General features: G+C 39.8%; 1 protein-coding gene across 22 annotated transcripts in view; it reads left to right on the forward strand.

Annotated features, from left to right (window-relative positions):
* Positions 1 to 5729: 5729 nt before the first annotated feature.
* MPDZ (multiple PDZ domain crumbs cell polarity complex component) overlaps positions 5730 to 23054 on the forward strand; it is a 137960-nt gene continuing 120635 nt past the window's right edge. For 9 of the 22 annotated variants that reach the window (XM_060237292.1, XM_060237299.1, XM_060237294.1 and 6 more), the window contains exons 1-3: positions 5730 to 5818; positions 14102 to 14172; positions 15720 to 15886. In XM_060237292.1, coding sequence (XP_060093275.1) covers positions 14157 to 14172; positions 15720 to 15886 — 183 coding nt within the window. In that variant the 5' untranslated portion in view covers positions 5730 to 5818; positions 14102 to 14156. Of the gene's footprint in view, positions 5819 to 6233; positions 6302 to 14101; positions 14173 to 15719; positions 15887 to 23054 lie in introns of those variants that run through there. The other 13 variants (XM_060237297.1, XM_060237304.1, XM_060237298.1 and 10 more) reach the window with 3 other exon arrangements.

The following is a 23054-nucleotide window of genomic DNA, read 5'->3' on the forward strand; positions in this document are numbered from 1 at the left end:
CCTCAAAGGTCAAAACCGGACCCTTGAACCTCACCCAGTACTCACTCTGGAGCCACTGCAGCTGGCGAAGTATTGGTTGTATATATAAACTCTCCTAAGAAAGGATTACTTCCAGCCTACCTCTCTGAAGGAACAAACCTTATATGACCTGAACCAACAGTATAACAGATTTTTTGCTTTCATTTGCCCTCTCATCTGGCTCCTTCAGCCAATCATGAGTTCTGATTGATTGGCACCGAGTGGTAAAGCTGCAGTACTGCAGTCCTAAGCTCTGCTCACGACCTGAGTTCAATCCCGGTGGAAGCTGGGTTCAGGTAGCCAGCTCCAGGTTGACTCAGCCATCCATCCTTCTGAGGTCAGTAAAATGAGTACCCAGCTTGCTGGGGGGGGGGGGGGAGAGTAGATGACTGGGGAAGGCAATGGCAAAGCACCCTGTAAAAAGTCTGCCGTGAAAGCAACGTCACCCAAGAGTCGGAAATGACTGGTGCTTGTACAGGGGACTACCTTTTTTATGCATACTAAGCAGGCATACAGAGGCCTGGTGACTGACAGAAAGGGGCAAGACTTTCACACATCTGTCTCAGATGTCCATAAGCTGGAACAAAAAAACTACAGCCCTCCACTTAGCAGCTGGTATTTAATAGCACACTTTCTCTGAATATAAGGGCTCTCGTTAGCTATCTAATGGCCATTAATAAACCTTACCCTACAAATAACAATATATACATTTTATAAACTGGGTTTGCACAGTAAACTGTCAGGGCAAGTGAGGGTTATAATGGCCAGTGGGCAATGCCAAGGGAAAAAAATGAAACACTGATATATAAATATTCAGTGGTTAGATATGCCCTGAATAATTAACATTGTTATTCTCCATTATAATCAACTGTTATTTATCCACCCCTTAATTAAAAGGCCGGAAGAACAAAAATGTTTGGACCTTGCACTTAAAAGAAAGCAATGTAGGTGCCAGGCAAGCCTCAAGAGGAAGGGCATTTCACAGGCAAGGTGCCACTACTGAAAAGGCCCTGCCTCTGAAAGCAAGGAAACCGAGGCCTCTGAGGCATCTTAACTTGTGGGCTAGACAATAAGGGAACAGGCAGTCCTTCAAGTACTCTGGCCCCAAACTATGTAGAGTTTTAAAGGTAACTACTAGCACTCTGAATTATGCCTGGAAACCAATGGACAGCCAGTGCAGATCTTTTAGCACTGGAGTGATACAATCCCTGTATCCCACTATAGCCCGGCTGCTGCATTTTGAATTAGTCAAAGTTTCTTGAGTATTTTCAAAGGCACCCCCACATAAAGCACATTACAATCTGGATGCAATCAGAGCACAGATTACTGTGGCTGGATCATCTTTTCAAGGAACAGCCACAGCTGGTATATTAGCCATAGCTGATAAAGGTACGATGTGCCATAGAGGAGATTTGGGCTCCAGTTGTTGGCCACGATCAAGCAGTATCCTCAAGCTATGAGCCTGTTCCTTCAGGGGAAGTGCTACCCCCTCCAAGACAGGCTCATTACTCAAGCAGCATTGTAACTGACTAGCATCACCTCAGTTTTGACTGGATTGAGCTTCAGTTTATTATCCTATTACTGTCACCTGTTAAGAAACAGAGCTAGGTGTCATCCGCAAGATGGTGGCACTTTATTCCAAATCTCCTGATGATCTACCCCCAAAGTCTCATATGGATGTTAATCAGCATGTGGGACAAGATGTAACCCTGTAACACCCCAAAGCAATAAACACATAGTGCTGAGCAACAGCCCTCCAGATCCCCTTCTGGAATCAGCCAGTCAAGTAAGAGCAGAGCCACCGAAACATGATACTCACACTCACAACTTAACCAGCCTCTCCAGAAAGATACAAATGTCAATAGAACTGAATGCTGCAGACTGATCCAGGAAATATCAGCAGGGACCTACTCCCCCTGTCACTTTTTTAGTGAGACCCATCAAGGCAGCCAAATGCACTTCCATTCCAAACTCAAACTGAAATAGGTCTAGGTAATTTATCTCCTTCAAGACCATCTCAGATGGTGAGGCTACTACCCACTTGAGTATCTTGTTCTAAAATGGAATAGACCACTTGGCAGTGGTGTCCTAAAATGGAATAGACCACTTGTTCAGGTCAGTGGTGTCCCGGGATGCCTTCTTCAGAAGGGTTGCACAACTCTCACTCAGAGAGGCATTTGTTTCCTCCTGGACCAATTTGATCAATGCAACCCAGCTCAATACCTACAGCCATGAAGAGTAAGGGTGGACTCTAGTAGTGGGATGTACACTTTTAAACAGCTTGTCAATTTCATCAGGCCTTGCTCTGGCCAATGTTACACTATTGTCAAGACATTTATGTCCTGTTATCACTTGAAGATTGCAAATATTTGCTACCACAGGAACAATAACGTGTACAAAGTGTCTTGGTATATTTAGCTCGTATGGCAGTTGCATACCTTCATAAAAGAACCTGATCTTGTTATAGTCATTCATGCTTTGGTAATATTACTGCAATAGAGGTTTCTATGAAAAGCACTCAGAAATATCAGGTGTTCAAAATATGGTGTTCTGGCTGTTAATACTGTATACAGTTCACAATATTCGGCCTATGACAAAAAATATCCATAGCAGTGATTTATGATTTTAACTGAAAGTCTGGCACAATCAGCCGCTATCTGGACCTATTTGGTATTAAAATGATCTATAGATACCTTCATCTTGCTTCCTGCCATCTTCAGATGCAAGGTGGATACCAGGTGCAGAATTTTCTCAACAGTGCTGCCCATATTGTAGAATGAATGCTTTCTCTATGAACATTAGCTTCACCAACATGCTGCAAAATTTATTTTGGTAGCCCCTTGAATTTTATTTTATAAGACTACAACGTATGTATTATTTCTGAGTGTTCATTTTAAATTTTCTACTAATGTAGGTGTTGCTTTCTAAAAACATAGTTGTATTTTAAGTTTCCAATACTGGAGCAACAAGCATCTGAAAAAAGGCACAAAGATCAATGTTTACAAAGCGGTTGTGATGACAACCCTCATCTATGGCTCCGAATCGTGGGTTTTATACCGTCATCACCTGCGACTCCTTGAGCGCTTTCATCAGCGCTGCCTTCGCACCATCCTCAACATCCACTGGAGTGACTTTGTGACCAACACTGAAGTCCTCAAGCGGGCAGAGGTTACCAGCATCGAGGCACTGCTGTTGAAGACGCAGCTGCGCTGGGCAGGGCATATTTCTAGGATGGAAAACCACCGCCTTCCCAAGATTGCCCTGTATGGCGAACTCTCCACCGGCCATCGAAATAGAGGGGCACCAAAGAAGAGGTACAAGGACTCCTTGAAGAAATCTCTTAACACCTGTCACATCAACCATCACCAGTGGTCTGACCTAGCCTCAGATCGCAAAGCATGGAGGCACACCATCCACCAGGCTGTCTCTTCCTTTGAGAACGCACGCATAGCTGGTCTTGAGGACAAAAGGAGATTGAGGAAGAATCACACTGCTACAGGACCAACCCTAAATCAGACTTTTCCCTGCAGCCGCTGTGGCCGGACCTGCCTGTCCCACATTGGTCTTGTCAGCCACCAGCGAGCCTGCAGCAAACGTGGACTATTGCACCCTTCTTAAATCTTCGTTCGCGAAGCCAAGCCGAGAGAGAGAGAGAGACTGGCAGAGGTGGGAAATGTTTTAAAATAAGCAGAAATGAAAGTCGTCAGTTGTTGCAGAACATTCCTATCATCTTTAAGCATGTTTGATGGCTTCCCAGATCATCAATTTCTAGTAATGGACTGGGAGAATACATACAATACCTCCATAAATAAGGCTTGTTAAATTGTGAAGATATTACCCTTTCCCCAGCACTTAATTTATATTGTCAAAACCATGTGAATGTCATGATGAGTGTGTGAAATGCAGTTATAAGGATCCATAAAGACGTAGTAACATAAAGATGTCGCCTCTGATGTCAGTATTAATAAAGAACACACCTGTATAATTTTGTGATTGAATGTTTTATTAAAAACATGTATTAAAAGGCTTGGCCCTTTTTTTAAAAAAAGGAGCAGCAAATGCAAGAACACCTTTTTGTAAAGCAGTGCCTTATTTTAAGGCTGTGAATCACCCCTCTCTAATATCTAAGGTACTCATGTTCTCCGATGTCTTTGAAAAACCTGTCATTTATGATAGCAGCATCCTCTGTGTTTCTCATGTGAAGACAGGGTATTCTAGCCACTAGTGCTTGATTAAGACTAGTTTATGTAGCTCTGTATTGATACAGAGCAAACATCAGTTTTATTTTAAAACTTTGAGAAGGCCCTCAGTAGCTGTTTAATTTAATCCACAGAATAAGGCAGACAATATTTTATCACTTCCTTGAAGCTTATATGAGGCATCATTTGTGGCATATACACTCAACTCACTATTTATGTATTTTACTTCATTTATATATCACCCTTCTTCCTAGTGGAGAACCACTGCGGCTTACATCATTCTCTCCTCAATTTTCCTCACAACTCTGTGAGGCAGGTTAGGCTGAGACTCTGTGACTCTAGCCAGATTTCAAAAACTTCTTGAAAAATATATGCCAATGGGACAAAAGAAATGTGTAACTTAAGAGCAAAAAGGACTCCATCATAACAATCACAACTGCCTTAAAAACCATTTTGGATGTCCACTGCCAAGACCTATTATGAATAGCCTAGCAGGTTTTAAATGCTCACTTTGGAGTTGTGCCTAGCTTTTCTCCAACCACAGGCACTTCTAAGTGTGATTTAATATTACTCCTCATTAGAAAATGTCCTGTTGTTTCAGATTAGTGATCCATCTAGCCTAATATCCATTATCATATGGTGGCCAGCCAGATGACCTAGAGGGCCAACTGACAGGGCATAGAGGCCAAAACCTTCCTCTGATGTTTCTTCCTAGCACTGGCTTCTTTCTCACCTTCCGTCAAGTCTCCAAGGCTAGAAGCCATTGATTAGCCTCCCTGAATCTGCCTAATCTCCCTTCAGAGTTGTCTATGCTTGTGGTTGTCACTATGTGCACTGGCAGTGAATCCCAAAGTTTAATAATTTGAGTGAGGACGCCTTCCAGCCACAAAAACGTAACATAAAATGACAAGTCGACCCAAAGTGCTGTGGTGAATTCTTCCTCTCTCCTTTTCTTTCAGGGGAGAAAGAAACGAAAGTAGGCCAGCTTTCCAAGGTCTGTCTTGTCTCCAGTCCAAAGAGCTAACAATTTGTAGGGCACTTTCTGGGCCTCTCCTGTTGCCGCTCGCTGCTGCTGCTGCTGTTGTCATGGTTCCTCCTTTGCTAGCAGTTCTCTCTCCCGCTGCTGGGCTTGGCTCAAGAACGTCTAGCAACTGGAAATGGCGGGGGGGGGGGGTGGTTGGCGTCTAGCCGCCTGATGGCTGGGCAGGATTAAGTTTCATGGTAGCCTGCGTGTGTTTATCCTGCAGCTCTTCTCGCAGGGCCGTTACTTCAGAGAAAGGGAGGAGAGGAAAAAGGCGAGGGGGGGGGGCGCCAAGACATTATTGCCTCGGGCAAGAGACACGCGCTCCTCCACCTCCTCAGGGAAAAAAAGCACGTGAACTGGGAGGGAGGGGAGGTTAGGGGGTCATCCTTGGAGAAGCGGCCCAACCTGGAAAGCTTCACGCGGCGAGGCTGCAAGTCTGGGAGGGAGGGAGGGAGGGGGGATGGTGGGAGAGAGAGGCGGAGGGGCCGCCCGGAATGCAGAGACCGAAGCGGCAGCGGAGAGGCTCCTCCCGGGACTAGCGCCCAGACCCACCGCGCTCTCTTTTGTTCCAGCTACTGTGAGGCGCTTTGCAAACCGTTTTTTCTCCCTGGGGAGGGTGCAAGGGGGCTGCGCGCGCGCTTCTTTACTTACCCCCCCTCCCTTTAAAAGGCTAAGGTAGAATAACAACCCCCAGTCTTTCCATAACGCCTAGATTTGTTCCTTTCTATTTAGCGGTGGGGAGGAATGTGGAGGGGAAAAGAGCTTGCTCACCACCCTCTTTTAAGGGGCGCGGAGAGGGGGGCTGCCAGTTGCTAACGCCAGGCCTTGCATTGGTGTGTGTGTCTGTGGCGGATGGCCGGGGGAGGGGGGGGGAACTGTTGCCGGCTCGAGCTGCCTGCCTTAGGCCGCCTGTTGCTTCTTGAGCTGGTTGGAGTGGCAAAGTTCCAGCGGCGGGACATGCATGCTGGGGGCGGGGGGAGGGGTTAACTCTTGGGTACTCACTTGGCTGCTGCTGGAGCAGACGGGATGCTGGTCGGTTCTGCTTCAGCGCCGGCCTCGGGTAGGAGGGAGATGGATGGCAACAAAAGCGCTGTTTCCACTGGCGGCCTTGATGTGTATGTGTGTGTGGCGCTTTTTCTATTTTTTCCCCAACAAGTTGCTGCTGCTCGTAGGCTTTCCCGTCCAGCCCACCTCCCTCCCACCCGCGTGGCCCTTTTGTGCCCCCAGTGCATAGAGCTCCGCTCTTGCTCATGCTGAACGCCCTCCTCCCCTTGTGTGACACGCAACTTTCTTTGCGTTGAGATTTGTGGGCCAGGCTGGGGCGGAGAGAAGCATCTTTCGCTTTCCTGCCGAGTCAAGCCACTCGAAAAGAAATCGGAGATCCTGAGAGGAAGGGAAAAGGGTGGGGAAAGGGACCAGGTTGCATGCGCAGTGGAGTGGGGAGAAGGTAATGAGGCAGATGAATGGGAGCATCCTCCATAGACACAAGAGCCTGTCTGGCCGGCTTACATTGTTTTCTGCATGTAGCAACTGCAGAGAAGTAGATGGAGCCAAGAACTCCATGCTTAAAATCAAAGCTGTGTAGCATTTTTCACTTTGGACAGGAGTGAGTGTGGTGGGAGCACTCCATTTGTGTCAGAGATTTAGCTCACAAGCTCTGCTTCTAATTGCTTTGCTTATAATTCTTAGTTAAACAATAGCAGAAAGACCTAGTTTTCTTCCTCCGCCCTTAAATACATGTTTACCAGTATAGTTAAGATTTTAATTTGCTGTTGCAGCAAATTAAATCAAGGAGCTGATAATTGTACCAGATTTAATTAGTTGGGTAAAGAGTGGAGTGAATTTGTGGATGCAAGAAGTAGGTGATTAATGTTATGTATGTATGATTCTGTACTTGCATGCTATGATTTTTAATTCAGAACAGCAAATACTCTCTGATCTCATATTGACAAGACTCAATAGATCAACTCTTTAGTGAAAATGGAATTGAAAGGTGGGGAATCAATTTTTATCTTACTTGAAGCACTCTGATTGAACATTCAGGGTAACTAAGTTGTATTAAATGATTATGTTTTGCACTCTTAATTTTCTCTCCATCACTTATCCTTGTTTACAAATCAGCAGATTATTTTTATAAAATCATTCTCTCCTGTTAAATGAATATTGTGTTTTACACATCCCTTTTACTGGACATGGTGCAAAATATTTGTCTAATTCAACACTTACAAGTATAAGCAATCTGTGCCAAGTACTGTTTAAATTTTTTTAATATGATTGCATAGGTATAATTGTAAGAACATAGGCCTCAATTCAGCACAGCAATAAGTGCACACAAGCCCACATTTCAGAGCACTTAACTTCGGGTTGTGTTGTGACTGTTGAGTTTAAATGGAATGTACAGTAAATCATCATCAGTGTCTTCTCTTTTGTAGAAATTCCCGTTAACAAATCTCAGTGCTGTTCTGTGAAGATGATGTCATTAGAATGTTAAACATTCCATAGAAATAAGGTGTTGCTAAAAAGTTGACATATTTAACCATTTTCTTGGTAGATTCAGAATAATTTATAGGGCTGCAAATAAAGGGTGAATTCTTTCCTCAACTAGTTCTGCAGATCCTGTGAGTGTTTTCTTCAAGACACTGAAAATCATGCTGTATGTGTTACTTTGTTTCTAATTACTGTAATTCTTAATCTGGTTTTTAAAAACCCCTGCACTGATAGATCGCTAGTTTAAGAGAAGTAGCGGTAAACCAACAAAGATTCCTTTGCATCTTATTCACTGAGGTTGTGGACCACTCCCAGCAGGAGAATGCATCTTTTCCCTCCTTTTATACAAGATTCAACAAACCAGTACTTACAGTTTCATGGCAAACCATAGTTTTTTATTATGCTGAAATCACTAGCTTTGGTTTTGTTCTCTTAACTCCACAGGGAATAAAATGTGGTTTGGAACTCCGGTTCTGAAGAAGTGTAAACCACAGTTTGTAATTTAAACAGCTTGTCAAATTATGATTTGCTGCAAAAGTTAAAGTGATTAATTTCTGAATTACCTGTGAGCAGGGTGTCATTTTGTAGAAAAAGAGGTGCCAGAGCTCATTAGCACAACTCATTTGCATATGCCACACACCCCTGACATCACCGGAAGGTGTACTAAATTATATCAGCTCAGCATCTACCTTAAAATGCTTCTTGAATTATAATTGTCATAATAAAACCTTACTCTCATCATACTTCTGAAATTATTTTCTCCTATGTGCCCACAGTGGCATGATGAAGATTTTCATCTGTCTGCTTGATATGTTTTGGTTATTTCCCCATTTTTTTGTGGGGAAAAATATTATAAAGTTTGTCAAATCTTAGGGTTCAACAAACTGCTCACAGGGGGTTTGAACAATGGAGCCCAGAAGCAGGGGTTTTTTTGGGGGGGGCGGTTTAAGAAAGAAAGAGCACAATAAAATTTAGAGGTTTCAGAGCTCCTGTCCAAGATGAGGCCTGCCTGTGAGGAAACAGGGAGGGGTGCATGAATCTGGGGATTTCTAAGGCCCATCACTTCAACTTTTTTTGTTTGTTTGTTACATGGGAATCATGCCACAATGTTATCTCCCTAGTTTCGTCAAATGCTGAAGTGAAACAATGGATACGTTCATACACAGTAAATAATGTGCTTTGCGATTGGATTTTTACTGTGTAAGAATGGCAAAATCCAGTTGCAAACAGTTGCCGTGTGAAAGCACACAATGACTTATCTCACTAATACAGAAGTTTGCGTTCCTTTGGTTATTCTTTATTTTCAACAGAGCAATACAATTTTATATTTATTCTTCTGATTTCATTTAATTTGATAAATGGTCTCCCCAAACCTTGCATTTTAAGTACTGTAAAACATTTTCCTCTCATGATTTAAAACAGAAATCTACAGAAATTTCATTTCTGAGAAAGAGTAATAGTACTGCTTTAAATGCCAGTATAGGCAACTTTATTTTCTGTATGACTCTACATCTTTAGCATCCATATACAACAGATAAGTTGTTTTTTTTTCTATGATAGTCTGAATTATATGATTAGGTTAATATCTAGTATACACAGACCATAATTCTGAACTGTTATAATTGATTATTGTTAGATGTAAATAATGCTTAGATGTAAATAATGAAAATAAATACCTACTAACCAATATTCCCTCTAAGCTGTGGAGTCTTGTAAGCAAAAATTCTACTTTGTGAGCTACTGGCATTAAAGTTGTGAACTGTTGCATAAATTAGTTTGCTCTCGGGCCATTTTTCCTGGGCTAAGGCAAAAATGTGTGAGCCAGAGGCTAAAAAACTGAGCTAGATCACACTAGCTCAGCTTAGAGGGAACACTGATACTAACCATATTCAAAAGATTTGTTGATATGTGTTTGGAAACCTCATCTTTAAAGAGTTACAATTTTGCACATCTATCTATGCTCAAAGAGCAAAATTAGTTTCTAAATATTAAACTATCAGGCAGGGTGTGTGTGCATGTGTGTACACACCACAGCCCCTGGCTAGAGAGCTTGGAGGGCCTCGCTGCATGCAGTTTTTGACTTCACAGAATGTTTTCTCTTGTTCAGATATTGTCAATAGTGCTGGTAGTATCTGATAATTCAGTACATCTGCACTATTCACAAAGCAAATGGGTTAACAATAAAAAAGTAAGTAATTTGTATAAAGCATACTGTCTCAAAGTAATAAAACTGTACTTCCTTTTACCTTATTTATATCTTGTTATGATGATTTCCGCTTTGACAAGTTTGTAGTTCCAAGTGTGAAATAATTGGCTGTGCTATGCCAATTCTCATGAAAGGTTACATGTTTGTTTTATAAAAAAAATCTCATCACTGAGAAACAGTATCCTTGGAAGAAAATTCAGCTGTGAATTGTGATATATAATTATTTGGGATAATAATAATACTTTATAATTAGTACTAGCCAGGCTAGCCCAATCTCATCAAATCCCAGAAACTAAGCAAGGTTGGCTCTGGTTAGTATCTGTATGGGGGACCTCCAAGGGAAGTCCAAGGTTGCTATGTGGAACCATGGAATCTCTTGCCTAGAAAACTCCACAGAATTACCATGTCAGCTGAGCCTTGATGGCACTTTTTTTACAACCACTGATTGCTGCACAATGAGAAATATTTTAATATACTTTCACAGATTTTTGTGACTTTTGCACCACTCAAATATGCTGTACAATACTTTTGCACCAATCCAGCTAATGGAACCAAGAGGTGTAGAGAAGCTTTCATTGTGTATCACTTGTAGCACAGGTATACAGCACTGCTTTCAATACCTCCTAGCATCGTTCTGATCCTAATCATACATTAATACATTTTAGAAATGTAACTTGAGATGGATTGGGGAAAGTATGTAAAACATGGATGTGAAAATCTGAGAGCAGTTATGTATTTAGGGCAGGGGTAGTCAACGGTAGCTCTCCAGATGGTTTTTTTTTGCCTACAACTCCCATCAGGCCCAGCCAACATGGCCAATGGCTGGCGCTGGGGCTGATGGGAGTTGTAGGCAAAAAACATCTGGAGAGCTACCGTTGGCCACCCCTGATTTAGGGTATAAATATAAAGCTTACCATTCCATATTCTTGAATATGTATTTGTCTTGTGTTAGCATTATATTTAGTTGATCTTTATTGCAAGGGTATTTCCAAATACCAGAACATTTCACTTAGTAAAAATCCTTAAACAAAACCCATTATTAACGAAAAAAATAAGTTTTTTCCCCCCTATGATTTTTAAGAGGGTTTATGTCTTATTAAATGTGTCATTTACTAAATGTTTTAAATGTTCCCAGTGGTTTTATATTAAGTAGTTTCTACTTATTGTTTATATAACATAGTCACTGGGGTAGAAGACTCTAAATTTGATAAGGATTGCCCTGTAATACTACAAACTTAAAGAGTATTCACACAAAGTAGTAAATACTGAAAAAGAAGTAGCATGACACAGTGGATGTTTGTATTGGTTTTTATGTTGCTGCTGCAAGAATGTAGAAGGAACAAAATAGAAAAGTCTTAATTGGCTGACAGAAGTCAACTATAGGAGGATATGGGCAAATCTTGTTTTCATATAATTCTGTTTGCATTAAACTCCATATGGTGGCAAAATTTAATTAATTTGTTTATAAAGTTTTTAACAACATGTACTATATGTGTATGTTGTGTTATATGTGTATGTAAAACTAGTGGCGAACTGGTCAGCCACTGTCCCACAAAATCTGGCAGAGGGATTGGAGGCCATTGTGGGCTGGCTAAGAAAGAGCAGGTTGAAGTTTGTGGGGGAGAGAGGATGGTATTGGGATGGGAGTGCAGACTACTCCCTGCCCCAACACTTTGTAAGTTTTTTTTCTCCATCCAACAGGATGCCCTGGTTGTCCAAGATATAGAAAAAGCCTATAGGGCACCATCTGAGTTTTATAATTTTAACAAAGTCATATGCTGTTTTAATTGTATACTGTTTTATATTGTACATTTCCCAGAGCCTGGAGTGAGCTTGGATGGACAATTAATTGTTTAATAAGTAATAATAATATATATAATGAATTATTATAATTTAGTACTGTTATGTAAGGTTCCTATAAAAGGGGAAAATGTACCGAGTAAGTGTTCTTTTTGATTTTGTCTTGGAACATAAAATTAAAATTGAAATTAAAGCAATACCAACTATGTAAAAAGTTGGCTTTTATTGTGTCCAGTATGCAGTAGTCAACTTCTTCCCTTTTGGAGATTGTAGAAGTTGACCAGTAGGAGAAGTTTTGGTATGTTATGAGATCTGCCCCTGACTGCTTCAGGGCTAGGAGGTAATCTGCCTTCCCACCCTGTCTTACTCACAAAGTACCATTCAGTGGAACAAAAGCAACCCCTAAGTAAGCTGCTCCCAATGTAGAGCTATTTTTGCCCTGCAGCGCTTATCTTGGCCAATAAAGGGACATGGGGTGAGGTTTCACTTGCATGCAGTAAAGGCATACATGGGAGAATACCCACCCTAACAGAGGCGTGACCCAATTCATTTAAAGCTTTAAAGAAGAGCTAGAACGCTAAATTGGATTCAAAGCTGACTGGGAGCCAGTGAAGATTATGTTGGTAGTGAAATGTACTAATTTCAGAATTGTTCTGAAATCTACAGTTTTCTGCTTTTCGTGAAAAGTACATATCAGAACTGGTAAGCTACTTCCACAAGTCACAGAAAGTTAAAATTTGGTACAATAGTTTAATCTTTGCTATGATTAATACACAAACGCATGTCAATAAACAGAGTTCAACCTTCTCAAAAATCCTAGTTCAGGGACAGGGAGCCTCTAGGCTTGTGGCCAAATCAGGTTTCTATCATTCCCTCTGGCCCCTCAAAACTCTTTCATGACATCTCATTAATTTAGTCTCATACTGTGTTTGATCCAGTTGTAGACTCATCACTGTGGGTGGTGGTGTCTTTTTCAGAGCTGTGTATATTTTGTGCCAATTCCCCCTGCTCTTAAATTCTGTGACCTGAGTGTAGCTATTTTGCATATATTTGGTAATCCTGCCTCTGCTGGAAATGGGGCTGGGAGAGGATTTATGCAATGTTTAGAAGTTCCATCTATAAGCTTTGGGAGCCAAGCCCTGTGTTGTCTGGGTTTTGTGGCTTCAACAGATGGGATTTTGATTTTTCAAGATTATCTCTAAAGCTAAGTAGCTAGAAAATTCCTTTTAAAATGAAAGTGGGAAGTTACTAGGTGCCAGATTCAAGTTTTGTATGTATGTTTATATATGCTTGACATTAATGCATCACTGACCACATGGCTTCCAAAGGATTCCCAGGAGATGTAGGCAGGAGACCTCAATTACATTCCTATTTCAGCACCCACTCTTGAGTGTTTCTGTGGCCAGTTTTTGCTAATGTGGAAGAGAGCAGAGAAGTGTGTATGCTGGGCAGAGGAGGGAAAATTAGTATGTGTGTGGATAAGACAATTTGTTTATGCATAAGAGACAGTATTCCTCTATAACCATTATATGTGTCATTTGGTGAGGTCTGTATAACATAGGCAATGTGACACTTATATACAGCAAGCTTCCTCTCTTCTGTTGTCAAAGAAGGTTGCTTCGCATATCAAAACTGTATGGGCCTGGATATTAATGCTAATTCCAGCAAACCTTTAGTAACATCATCACTGTGATAGTAGCTACAAAGTAAAGCCAAATAGTGTACTTTCTATCTTTGGCATTACATGTTTGGTAATCTGAGGGTTATAAGCATGATCATTTTTATCTAAAATAAACCATGGAAGAGTTAACCTTTACAATGTTTGTAAGCTTCTGGTTGGACACTCTTAGATACAAAAGGATAGTTTTCAGAGGATTTTTCTCCCCTTTTGATAAAATAGTTGTAATGGTACAGAATAGGAAACAGAACTGCAAAATACTTAACATCTAGGATTTTATTATCAGGTTCCACTGCAGTCCTCTTCCCATTATACCTATTTTCCTTGCTTTGGTAAATTGGAAATGATACTTACAATATCACATGCCCTGATGTCTAGTAAAGGAAAAATAAGCCATTGTTATGTCTTTTTGTCCCAGGACAGAGCTTGCAATGGGATGCTATAATGATTTCTCAAAATATAGTACTACAGTGCCATGCGGTGACATGAAAACAGCACAAGTGTTTGGGACCAGGTTGTAAATTAGTTTGGTATAGTTCACATGTCTCTATGCAAAAAAGTGGATGACATATAAGTGAAATAGGTTCTGCTAGCCTTGAATGCAGCTTTGACAGAATAATCAGTGGTTTTCAGTTCCTGCTTTTTGGGGTTAATTCTTAAAATCCTCCTCCCTCTTACTTTTATTCTAGAAAGACCTTGTATTGACAGCCATTTGGTGAAGTGGAAATTGAGCAAGGAGAAGCCATGCTGGAAACAATAGGTAAGAACCGAAACTAAAATATATATTTGCATATTTAAAGTCAATTTGATTTTTCATTTTAAAGAGCTGTTCTGAACTACATTGCCTTATTTTTAAATTTAAAATAGAGACATTGGATATTCATTAGTTCACAATTAATTGAATTAAGTCCAGTAATGCAAATTTCATAGTAGGCTATAGAGGATCAGACTGTTCAACTATTACTTAGTTGCATTTGTACAGCTAATTTGAAAATGTTGTAAAATTAAATTAACATTGAATTGTATGTAACGTCTTAAGTTTTTATTACTTATACTTACAACTTAGATTTAACAATAAATTAAAAAATTATGGTTTCTTAGTCATTTAAATAAAATGTTAGATTCTGCCAATTATTACTGTGTGTGCAGCTGTGGTGATTTTTGCCAGTTCCCCACTCCTGCAGTAGACCTCAAACTCTCCCCTGATGCTGTTCAGGAAGGTACACTCCAAAGCAGCATTTGAGGTGGGGAGTTTTGGGCTGCAACAGGAGGGAAAAGGCAATGTCACACTGTGTTGATGGTAGGGATGCCAGCTTCCAGGTGGGACCTGAGGATCCCCTGGAATTACAGCTTATCTCCAAATAATAGAAATCAGTTCCTCTGGAAAAAATTTATGCTTTGGAGGAAGGATTCCGTGGGATTGTACTCCACTGAGGTTCCTGGATCTGGCAACCCTACCCTACTCATCCCCAGCTGGTGGTCAGGGGAGACTTGGCATCCCTAGCTGATAGAAATCTTTCTGCATGGAGATTTTCAGTAGGATTCAAACAAATGTTTCCAATGCTTCACTATATATGGACTAAATTTCACTAGTATGAATCACTTTTGTCCTGTTTTATGGTGGCTGTACTTTTTTGCAAGAAAAAGTGGGTGGGAACAATATGGACCTTAATCTAGTGAATGGGTCAATGTATATTAATTGCAGATCAGAACAAGTTTGGAGAGCAACAAAATCTGGACTGTCATATAGAAACAGTCGTCTGTTGTCTTTTGCAAGTTCAGAATCAGGTCCCTCTATGTTAAAAGGCCAAGGGACATAGTAGTTGAAATGCCTCGGTGTCCATACAGGATTGATGATTGAGCATAGTCTCTGATATGGAAATGGTCTAAAACAGGTAACCAAACAGTGGATACAATAAGGTTAAATCAGCCTTTTGGGACAAATCAAGATCGAAAGTAAATAGTAAAGCAAGGAAGTAGGAAAAATATGAGCAGAATGTGGGAGTGGGCATTCAGATAACAAAATAACATGTTATGGAAAGCCAAAGGGCCAAAGCATAAATTGTGTCCTTTAGAACTGTGTGTATTCAGGGCTTTTTCCCCTGGGGGAATATGGTTGAGTGGAATTCCAGAACCTCTTAGTGGAAACAAAATTCTCAAAAAGCGTTTAAAAGTTCATGAGGGGCACCTGTATGTTTCTCCTTCATTTCCCTCTTGAGAGTTCTGGCACCTTCAAGGAACTGGTCATGTCTTGCAGCATATGTACATATGAAAACAGGGCTGTAAGTAAAATGCATGTTTTTACAGATACTCACCGGGCCCTCCAGGCAGTGGAGCGCCTACAAGCAAAATTACGGGAACGAGGTGATACAGCAAATGAAGAAAAACTGAGTTTACTGAAATCAGTGCTGCAAAGCCCTTTGTTCAATCAAATCCTGAACCTTCAGGCTTCACTTCCACAGCCAAGAGAACAGGTAGGACAGCAGCATCTCTTGGACAAAGGAAATGCTGATAAGGCTTTGTAAACGTTTTCATCTGATAACTTTCAGTGTCACCTTAAGTAGAAAAAATGAATGCTAAGCAGTAAAAAGAATTGCTCAGTAGGAAAACAATATTCCAACATTTCAGTAGATTTCGATAATTTTTGTTGTTTTAGGAAAAGATTTCTCTACAGGTTTTTATTCTAGTTAATAATAACCTGTGTGAGTATTACAGCCTAAGCTTACTCTTCTAGTTAGGATTCCCTTCTAGTGCTGTATTTATTTTTGCCAAACAGTTTTGCTCAACAATTAGCTTACAGTACACATTTTAAAGCAGAGCTAGATTTAGTTTAAACAGCACTATTTACTGTGTTTCCAGTGGCAAAGTGTTGTCTGGTGTGAGTACTTGTCATATTAATGTTAATCTTTAGTGCACAAACTAAAGGATTATTCTTTTAAAAAAAATTCTCCAGCACTCTGGAGAATTTATCCCATAACAAATCAAAAGCTTCCTAAAGCAGGGATGTCAAACTCATTTGTTAATGCCTGGTAGCAGAGATATAAACTTTATAAAGGACACAGACAAACACAATTATTTTTTTTCTTAAATTACAAACATGTTTAATACATTAGCACTCTTGCAATATTTTGTTTAGTTAACTTTTTTTGATAATGGACACCTCTTGCTCTGAATTATTGCATCAAAATCTGGAGACAGTGTCTGTACTGTAGCAATCTTGAGTATGCCGTTCAGGTGTGTATCTATAAGCTGCAAACCTTTTGATTTATTGACATTCATTACAGAAATCTAATGGTCAATGCTCTGAGCCTAGAACCTAGGAGAAAACATGAAATGGCTGGGCATTGCGAGCTTTTGTACATAAGTTGCTTTGTGTGCTGGTAAAGAACATGTAAAGGTTTCTCCTTATATCTATTCTGTATTGTCGATATAGTTGTTCAACCTGTGTTCAACCTGTGAAGGATGTACATATCTGTACAATGACGCTGCCTTATTTTAATTTATTTCAATGGTCTGTTTAAATTTAATTGTTTTATTTTGTGATTTTAATTATTTATTATGTTGTAATCCACCCTGAGCCCAACCTGGGAAAGGGCGAACTAGAAATCAGCAAAAATAAATACAAATAAATAGTTAATCAATAAAATCTTTGAAAACTTAAAATAAAGAACATGTGAAGGTATCATGACACAGAGTGAGGGCTATGTGTTTGTCTATGAAACTATAATCTTCCCTTGAGAAATAACTCCTATTGGGCAGCCATGAATAGTGGTCAGGATCAGCCGACTATCTAGGAAGCCTAGGCTCAGAATCTCCAGTCTGCAGAGGAAATGTGTGGGGTGAACTTGGTGTGGACACACACTCTCAGAGTAATCCACCTCACTGGCTTGTTATTCTTCATCTAAATAGTTCACATAGTTTTCCTACTGTGAAGGACTGTATCATGAGGGCATGGATACAGTGAAAAAAAGGAGGTGAGGAGAAGGCAAACCCTGTTGCACTCAAGGGAACTACAGTGTAATGAGCCCAGCAAAACACACACACACACAAACACACAGAGTAGCTGTAGCAAGGTGCACAAAAACTCATCTTGAATAAAACTTTGTTGATCTTGAAGGTGCCACTGGACTCAAAGTTTGTTTCACACACACGCACACACACACACAGAGTAGCAAGGGGAGGGGGAGACATAGCTTCAGCCGATGCAGGGAAGAGAGGATTCCCTTTGTACCCTGTGTGATTGAGGGAGCCTGGCAAAGCAAGTTCTTTTGTGTTCCTTCCCTTCCTCCCTAAGAAAGGAGCAGGGGGCCAATGCAGGAAAGAGAGAATTGCCTTTGTATCCTGTGCAGTTGAGGGAGCCTGGCAAAGCAAGCTCTCACTTGTTTCCTCCCTCCCCAAGAGCAGAAGGAGCCTCAGCCAGTGTCAGGAAGAGAGAATTGTCTTCCTATCTCTTCCGTATGATTAAGGAGGCCAGCCAAAGCAAGCTGTGATGCAGCAGCAGCCTCAGATAAGGAAGCAGGAGAGAGCCAGTTGCTTTTGGGTGGATTTGAGCCCTGCAGGGATTGGTCCTGGCCTGCACACCATATGTTTGATGCCCCCGTGTAAAGGAAGTTGTAAAATTTAGTACTTTGAAAGAAGAACTATAGGCATCGGTGGCTCAGCCTACAGGCTCAATATTTTTATATGGTTTGAAGTCAAAACTCTATGACCAGTCAGTTCTGAAAGCTTCCTTCCTCAAGAGTATAATGCAAACATTCTTTTTGCCATGGGGTAAAAAGAAGAATCATGGTCACACATGTATGGTGTGACAGATGCATGTGGTAGGCCTTATAAACAAATTAATATCTCATGTGAAAAGAGAAATATACATATGGTGCCTGCATCATTAGACTAAGCCACATGCTCAATTATAACATGACAAATCATGGTTTAAATAAGTTTAATTTATGATAAATCATAACCATGGTTTGCATTTGATAAACAAGCTATATTCAGAAACTATGGTTTGAAGTTGGCTTTCAAATAATACTTTTTACTAACCATAGTTTGACATGATGTCTGAATTTAAAAAATCATAGCTCTGACTCAGGATCTAGCTATATGTCAATCAATCAATCTTTATTCCATTAGCAAAAAAAAAAAAAAAAGCCATAGCAACAGCACAAAATAAAATGTCCAACAAGGTAAAATTTGAAATATAATAAAATAATAATTGGTGTAATAATAACATATAGTCCAGCAACAATTTTATTTATTTATTTAACTTGATGAATCGCCTCATCCTGGCCAGTTCCAGGCTCTGGGTGATATACAACATAAAAACAAAATACACATATTGATACCAATAAAATCAGTTCTATTTTTTAAAAAATAAAAACCCTGATGGCTTCTCATTTAAAGTGTTTTTGTTCAGTTTCAGTTTACAAATTACCAGTGATCCAGAGTGGAGCAGTTATGGTTCAGACATACTTTGTTCAACATGCCCCATCATCTTTTTATCCTCCATGATGATGGCACAAATCTGTGTCATATGGAAAGTAATGAATTTGTCCCTGTCTGCCAATAATATGACTAATTTATCCTAATCTGGGTTTCTAGTTATATGTTATATTTTTCTCAAGTACATGTCCTAGTTGACATTCTCAAGTACGTGTCCTAGGGTCAGTGACATGTGCATGGAAGTTTGATTTGGACTGGTACCATCACCCATAGAAAGAATAGACCTTTCTTTCTGCAATTCCCCCGCCCCCCTGAAACATCCCAGGTGACTTGCCATTTGTTCAGTGGGGAAACTAACATTTAGCCATATGCAGCTTTAAAGGGACAAATAGCCACTTTCTTGGTGTGTTTCAAGAGTGGAAAGTAGTGTAGAGTAAGATCTTCATGCGCACCATAGTCCTGAACCAAATTGGGCCCCTATAATTCTGGAAAGCATAGAGCTCCCAGAATATTTCTGTGGTCCAGCTTGGAAGTGTACCCAAGAAAATATAACATATAGTTTGGCTGTCAGGAGACTGCTATATCTAGATAAAAATAAAAAAGAAAGAAACAAGCAACTCACCTGATTTTGGTGAATCTCAGGCCATGGCTTAGGTTCTGAACTATGAACTCTGGTACCTTGGCTGAACCAGCATGCTTGGACAATTAGATAGTGGAAATGCAAAAATGCCCTACCAATTTTTCCCATCATTCTGCTGTCATTTGCTTCCTTTTTACCTTCAAAGGTCTGGAAAGGACTCTTTCCCTTACTATTCTCTGTTGAATGGAGAGGCCTTTGTTAAATCAGACCACTTCACAGAACGGTGCAGGTACTTCTGCTACACTTTTCACATTATCTCATTTTTGGAGAAACTGATCTGAGAATAGGTGTTTGATGTTGCTCCAGAGGATCTGCATGTACCTGAAATTCAGTGTGACCAAACATCAGACATATCAAACATACAATGGTTTTGTGTGTGCTTCTTTTTTTTTGTGTTGGATGGCAGTCACTAGTTCATTGTGTGAGCTTTGTCTAATGGCCAGAACTTTAGAGAAGACTCTTGAGTTGACATTGTGAGGAGAATACTGTTCATTTGTTAACTTTCCACTATGGAAGTAAAAATGAACTCCATTATTCAGTCCTGCCTGAATGTATCTTGTGAAATGCTCCTGAGGTAGCATACCATTCATAATGGGGGTGTGGCACCAGTCATTACCAGGAATTTTCTGGAAACTGAGTGGAAATTATTTGTTGTAAGAAGTAGGACAGCATACTTTAGCAAGCATGAGATACTAATGTGCCTGGCCTTTTCAATCAGTCATGTGATGCAAATGGTGTAGAGTAAGGTCTAATCTCTAATGTGTGTCTGCATGTGTCATATCTAATAGTGCATGTTTTAAAATACAAAATATACATATATATTGGTCAGTGGTCATCATCAGACTTAAACACATAGTTAAATATGGTCCACTGAAATTAGTAAATTTAAGGCATACTTGGCTTAACAGCAGTTTACACCTTGGGCATTAACCACCTTTTCAAGAAGTACAAACATTAAAAGCACTTTTGTTGCTTTTTTGAGGACTGGCAGTGTTAGAGGCTAAGACTTTTTCCATATCGGCTGAAGACAGAGTTGTTTTGTTCTGAGCTCCTGTTTTCACTATTACAGTTTACATTTCTATGCTATCTACTTTCTGTTCTCTTTTTATATTTATTTTGGGATTAGTTAGGAAAGAATTTCTTCCATAGATATGGAATTCTGTTGCCTATGTCCTAAGGGCTGGAAGAAAAACACAAAGGTTTTGTATTTCGTGGATTGAATTTTTTTAAAGCACTGCAATCTCTTGTTGATGGTCTGCATGTTTTATTACCTGTGCTGAGATGCCTGTTGATAGGTGCCTTGTAAGCTTTTTCATTAAAATAAATAAGATTTGTTGCTAATGTTGAGAGTTTTAAATGGCAAAGTAAGCAAGATAGATAGAAAAATCCCAATAGCTAGGAATGAACTGAAAAGAATCAATGCTCTCTTTTAGAGTGAGAAAGTGGTACCCTGCCTTCAGCATTCATTTGCATGTCAGCATACTAAAAGCAAGCACATATTTTTCCTCTGAGCATTGCTATTCTTTATTGGATGTTTGTTTTCTAACTCTGATGCCATGGCAAAAGCCCGGTGTTTGAAGATAAGGGAGCAAAAAAAAATATTATGCTCTTGTGAACTTCTCAAGTCTTAATTTGATTTTTTAAATAATTTAAAATATTTAAATACTTAAGCAGTAATCACTCAGTGCTGGCAAGCCACCCACCCTCTATCAGTGCTTGTTTCTCTTTCCTCTATAGGAAAAGCTCAAAGCAGTACTAATGAGAAAAATCCCTTTCCTTGGCTGGGCAACATTCTTCACATTTTTTTCTTACAAGTTTGAAGATAGATTTTTTACAGGGTGGAAAAGTACTGGGTGCAGTGTAAGGGCCTCATCAGCTTTCTTATGCATCCCTTTCAACTCCTGTTTTAACTTCCTTAGTTGTTTCTGTTAACCATTTTATTCTTCAGTAGTGTCTACATTTAGAATTTCATTGAGATTTCATTTTGCTTTCCCTTGATTTGTAGCCAATACACACTTTATTGTAAGAAGATGTTTGGGTTTATCTCATAATTCTTTTGTGAAGAGCTAAACAAAAATATGAAGAATGTTGTATTTGAAAGGGGAAACTCTAGACAGCTGGTTTTGTTGGAAGATAGTTCAGAAATTACTCTGAATCGTAGAACCATACGTATTACCTTTTTAACAGCAGTTCCCCTGAGGGCCCACTTAAACATGATGTGGCACAATGTGACTTGGGTCATGTAAAATCTCAACTGAGGGCAAAATGTGAATACCAGCAACTATAATATAAAGATGATGACTCTTCCCAAAGAGATCGCAGTATCTTTCCATCCAGTCACTGGTGTATCATCCTTCTTCCACAGGGAGATCTGCCTCTAGCTTTGTGAGCCAGTTGGTGAGATCCATCAAAGAAAAATCAATCCAAGTACAGTTTTAAAAAATTGGTGGAAAAACATTTTAAGCTTCTAGGACATATAGGATTACTGTTCTACAAAATAAGGGAGAGTCCAGAGTTAAAGTGCTGAGTTAGGATTCATCAAGATGTTTGAACAAATTCTTGGGTTTCTTCATTCACTGTAGACGGTTGCTTCACTGTAGACGGTTGTTCTCTCTTTGTGACATCTCCCCACTCCTGCCTTTATGTTGCTTGTATAAATAGTTAAGTATAAATACATCTAACTAATGGAAGTGCACTTCTTGCACTTGATGAAATAATCTCTTACAAAAATCTTACTCTGGAATACATTTTGTTAGTCTTTATAGTGTCACTGAACTTCTGTTTAATTTTGAAGCAGTCTTATAATACAACTACTGTTCAGGAGCTGCTGGAAATGCTACTGTTTGGATGTGTGTACATGGTAGCTGTGGCTTGAAAGAGCTGATCATGTAGAACATCTGCACCAGCAACATGCATGGCTTGTGGAGTGTATTGGGGAGATGAATATGGTGATCAGCTTTCATCAGATGTGGAAAACAAAGGGGCCTGCTGCTACTCAGAACCGTTTTCCAGTTTGTATTTGATGGCTGAGACATGGATGCTTTTAGAGTGGCTTCTGGCAGTCACAGTAGTGGGAAAGGTGAGGTGATAGTATTCCTGTTTACGTGAGGAGGTATTTGCATCTTTATGTTATTTTTGAACACAAGAAGGAATGCAAAGAATTTTAGGAAGGAGTACTGATGCTGATTTCTGTTTCCTAAAATGCTGACATGCCATAAATGCAGATTTTTTATTAGACATCATTTCAAACAACCAACTGAAAGTAGCATTTGAATGCAATATAAATTTAACTGTACTAACCAATGTACATTTTCTATTATATTGTGGCATCAGAGATTTTTTTGTCATTTCCTGCCAAATTATGCCAATATCACAGATGTTATATACAGTAAAGGGAAAAGCAATTGTCCTAAATTAGCATAAAGCAATTTATAAAACAAAGCAATATTCTCTGCATACAGTTATTACATAATCACATTGCTATAAAGCTACCTCATGATACACTTATGGTAACTTTATTGGTGTAAAATAGAACAGTTTATACGCAGTGAAAAGAAATACTT

Source organism: Heteronotia binoei, chromosome 4 (genome assembly GCF_032191835.1).
Source record: "Heteronotia binoei isolate CCM8104 ecotype False Entrance Well chromosome 4, APGP_CSIRO_Hbin_v1, whole genome shotgun sequence".
Classification (NCBI taxonomy): Eukaryota; Metazoa; Chordata; class Lepidosauria; order Squamata; family Gekkonidae; genus Heteronotia; species Heteronotia binoei.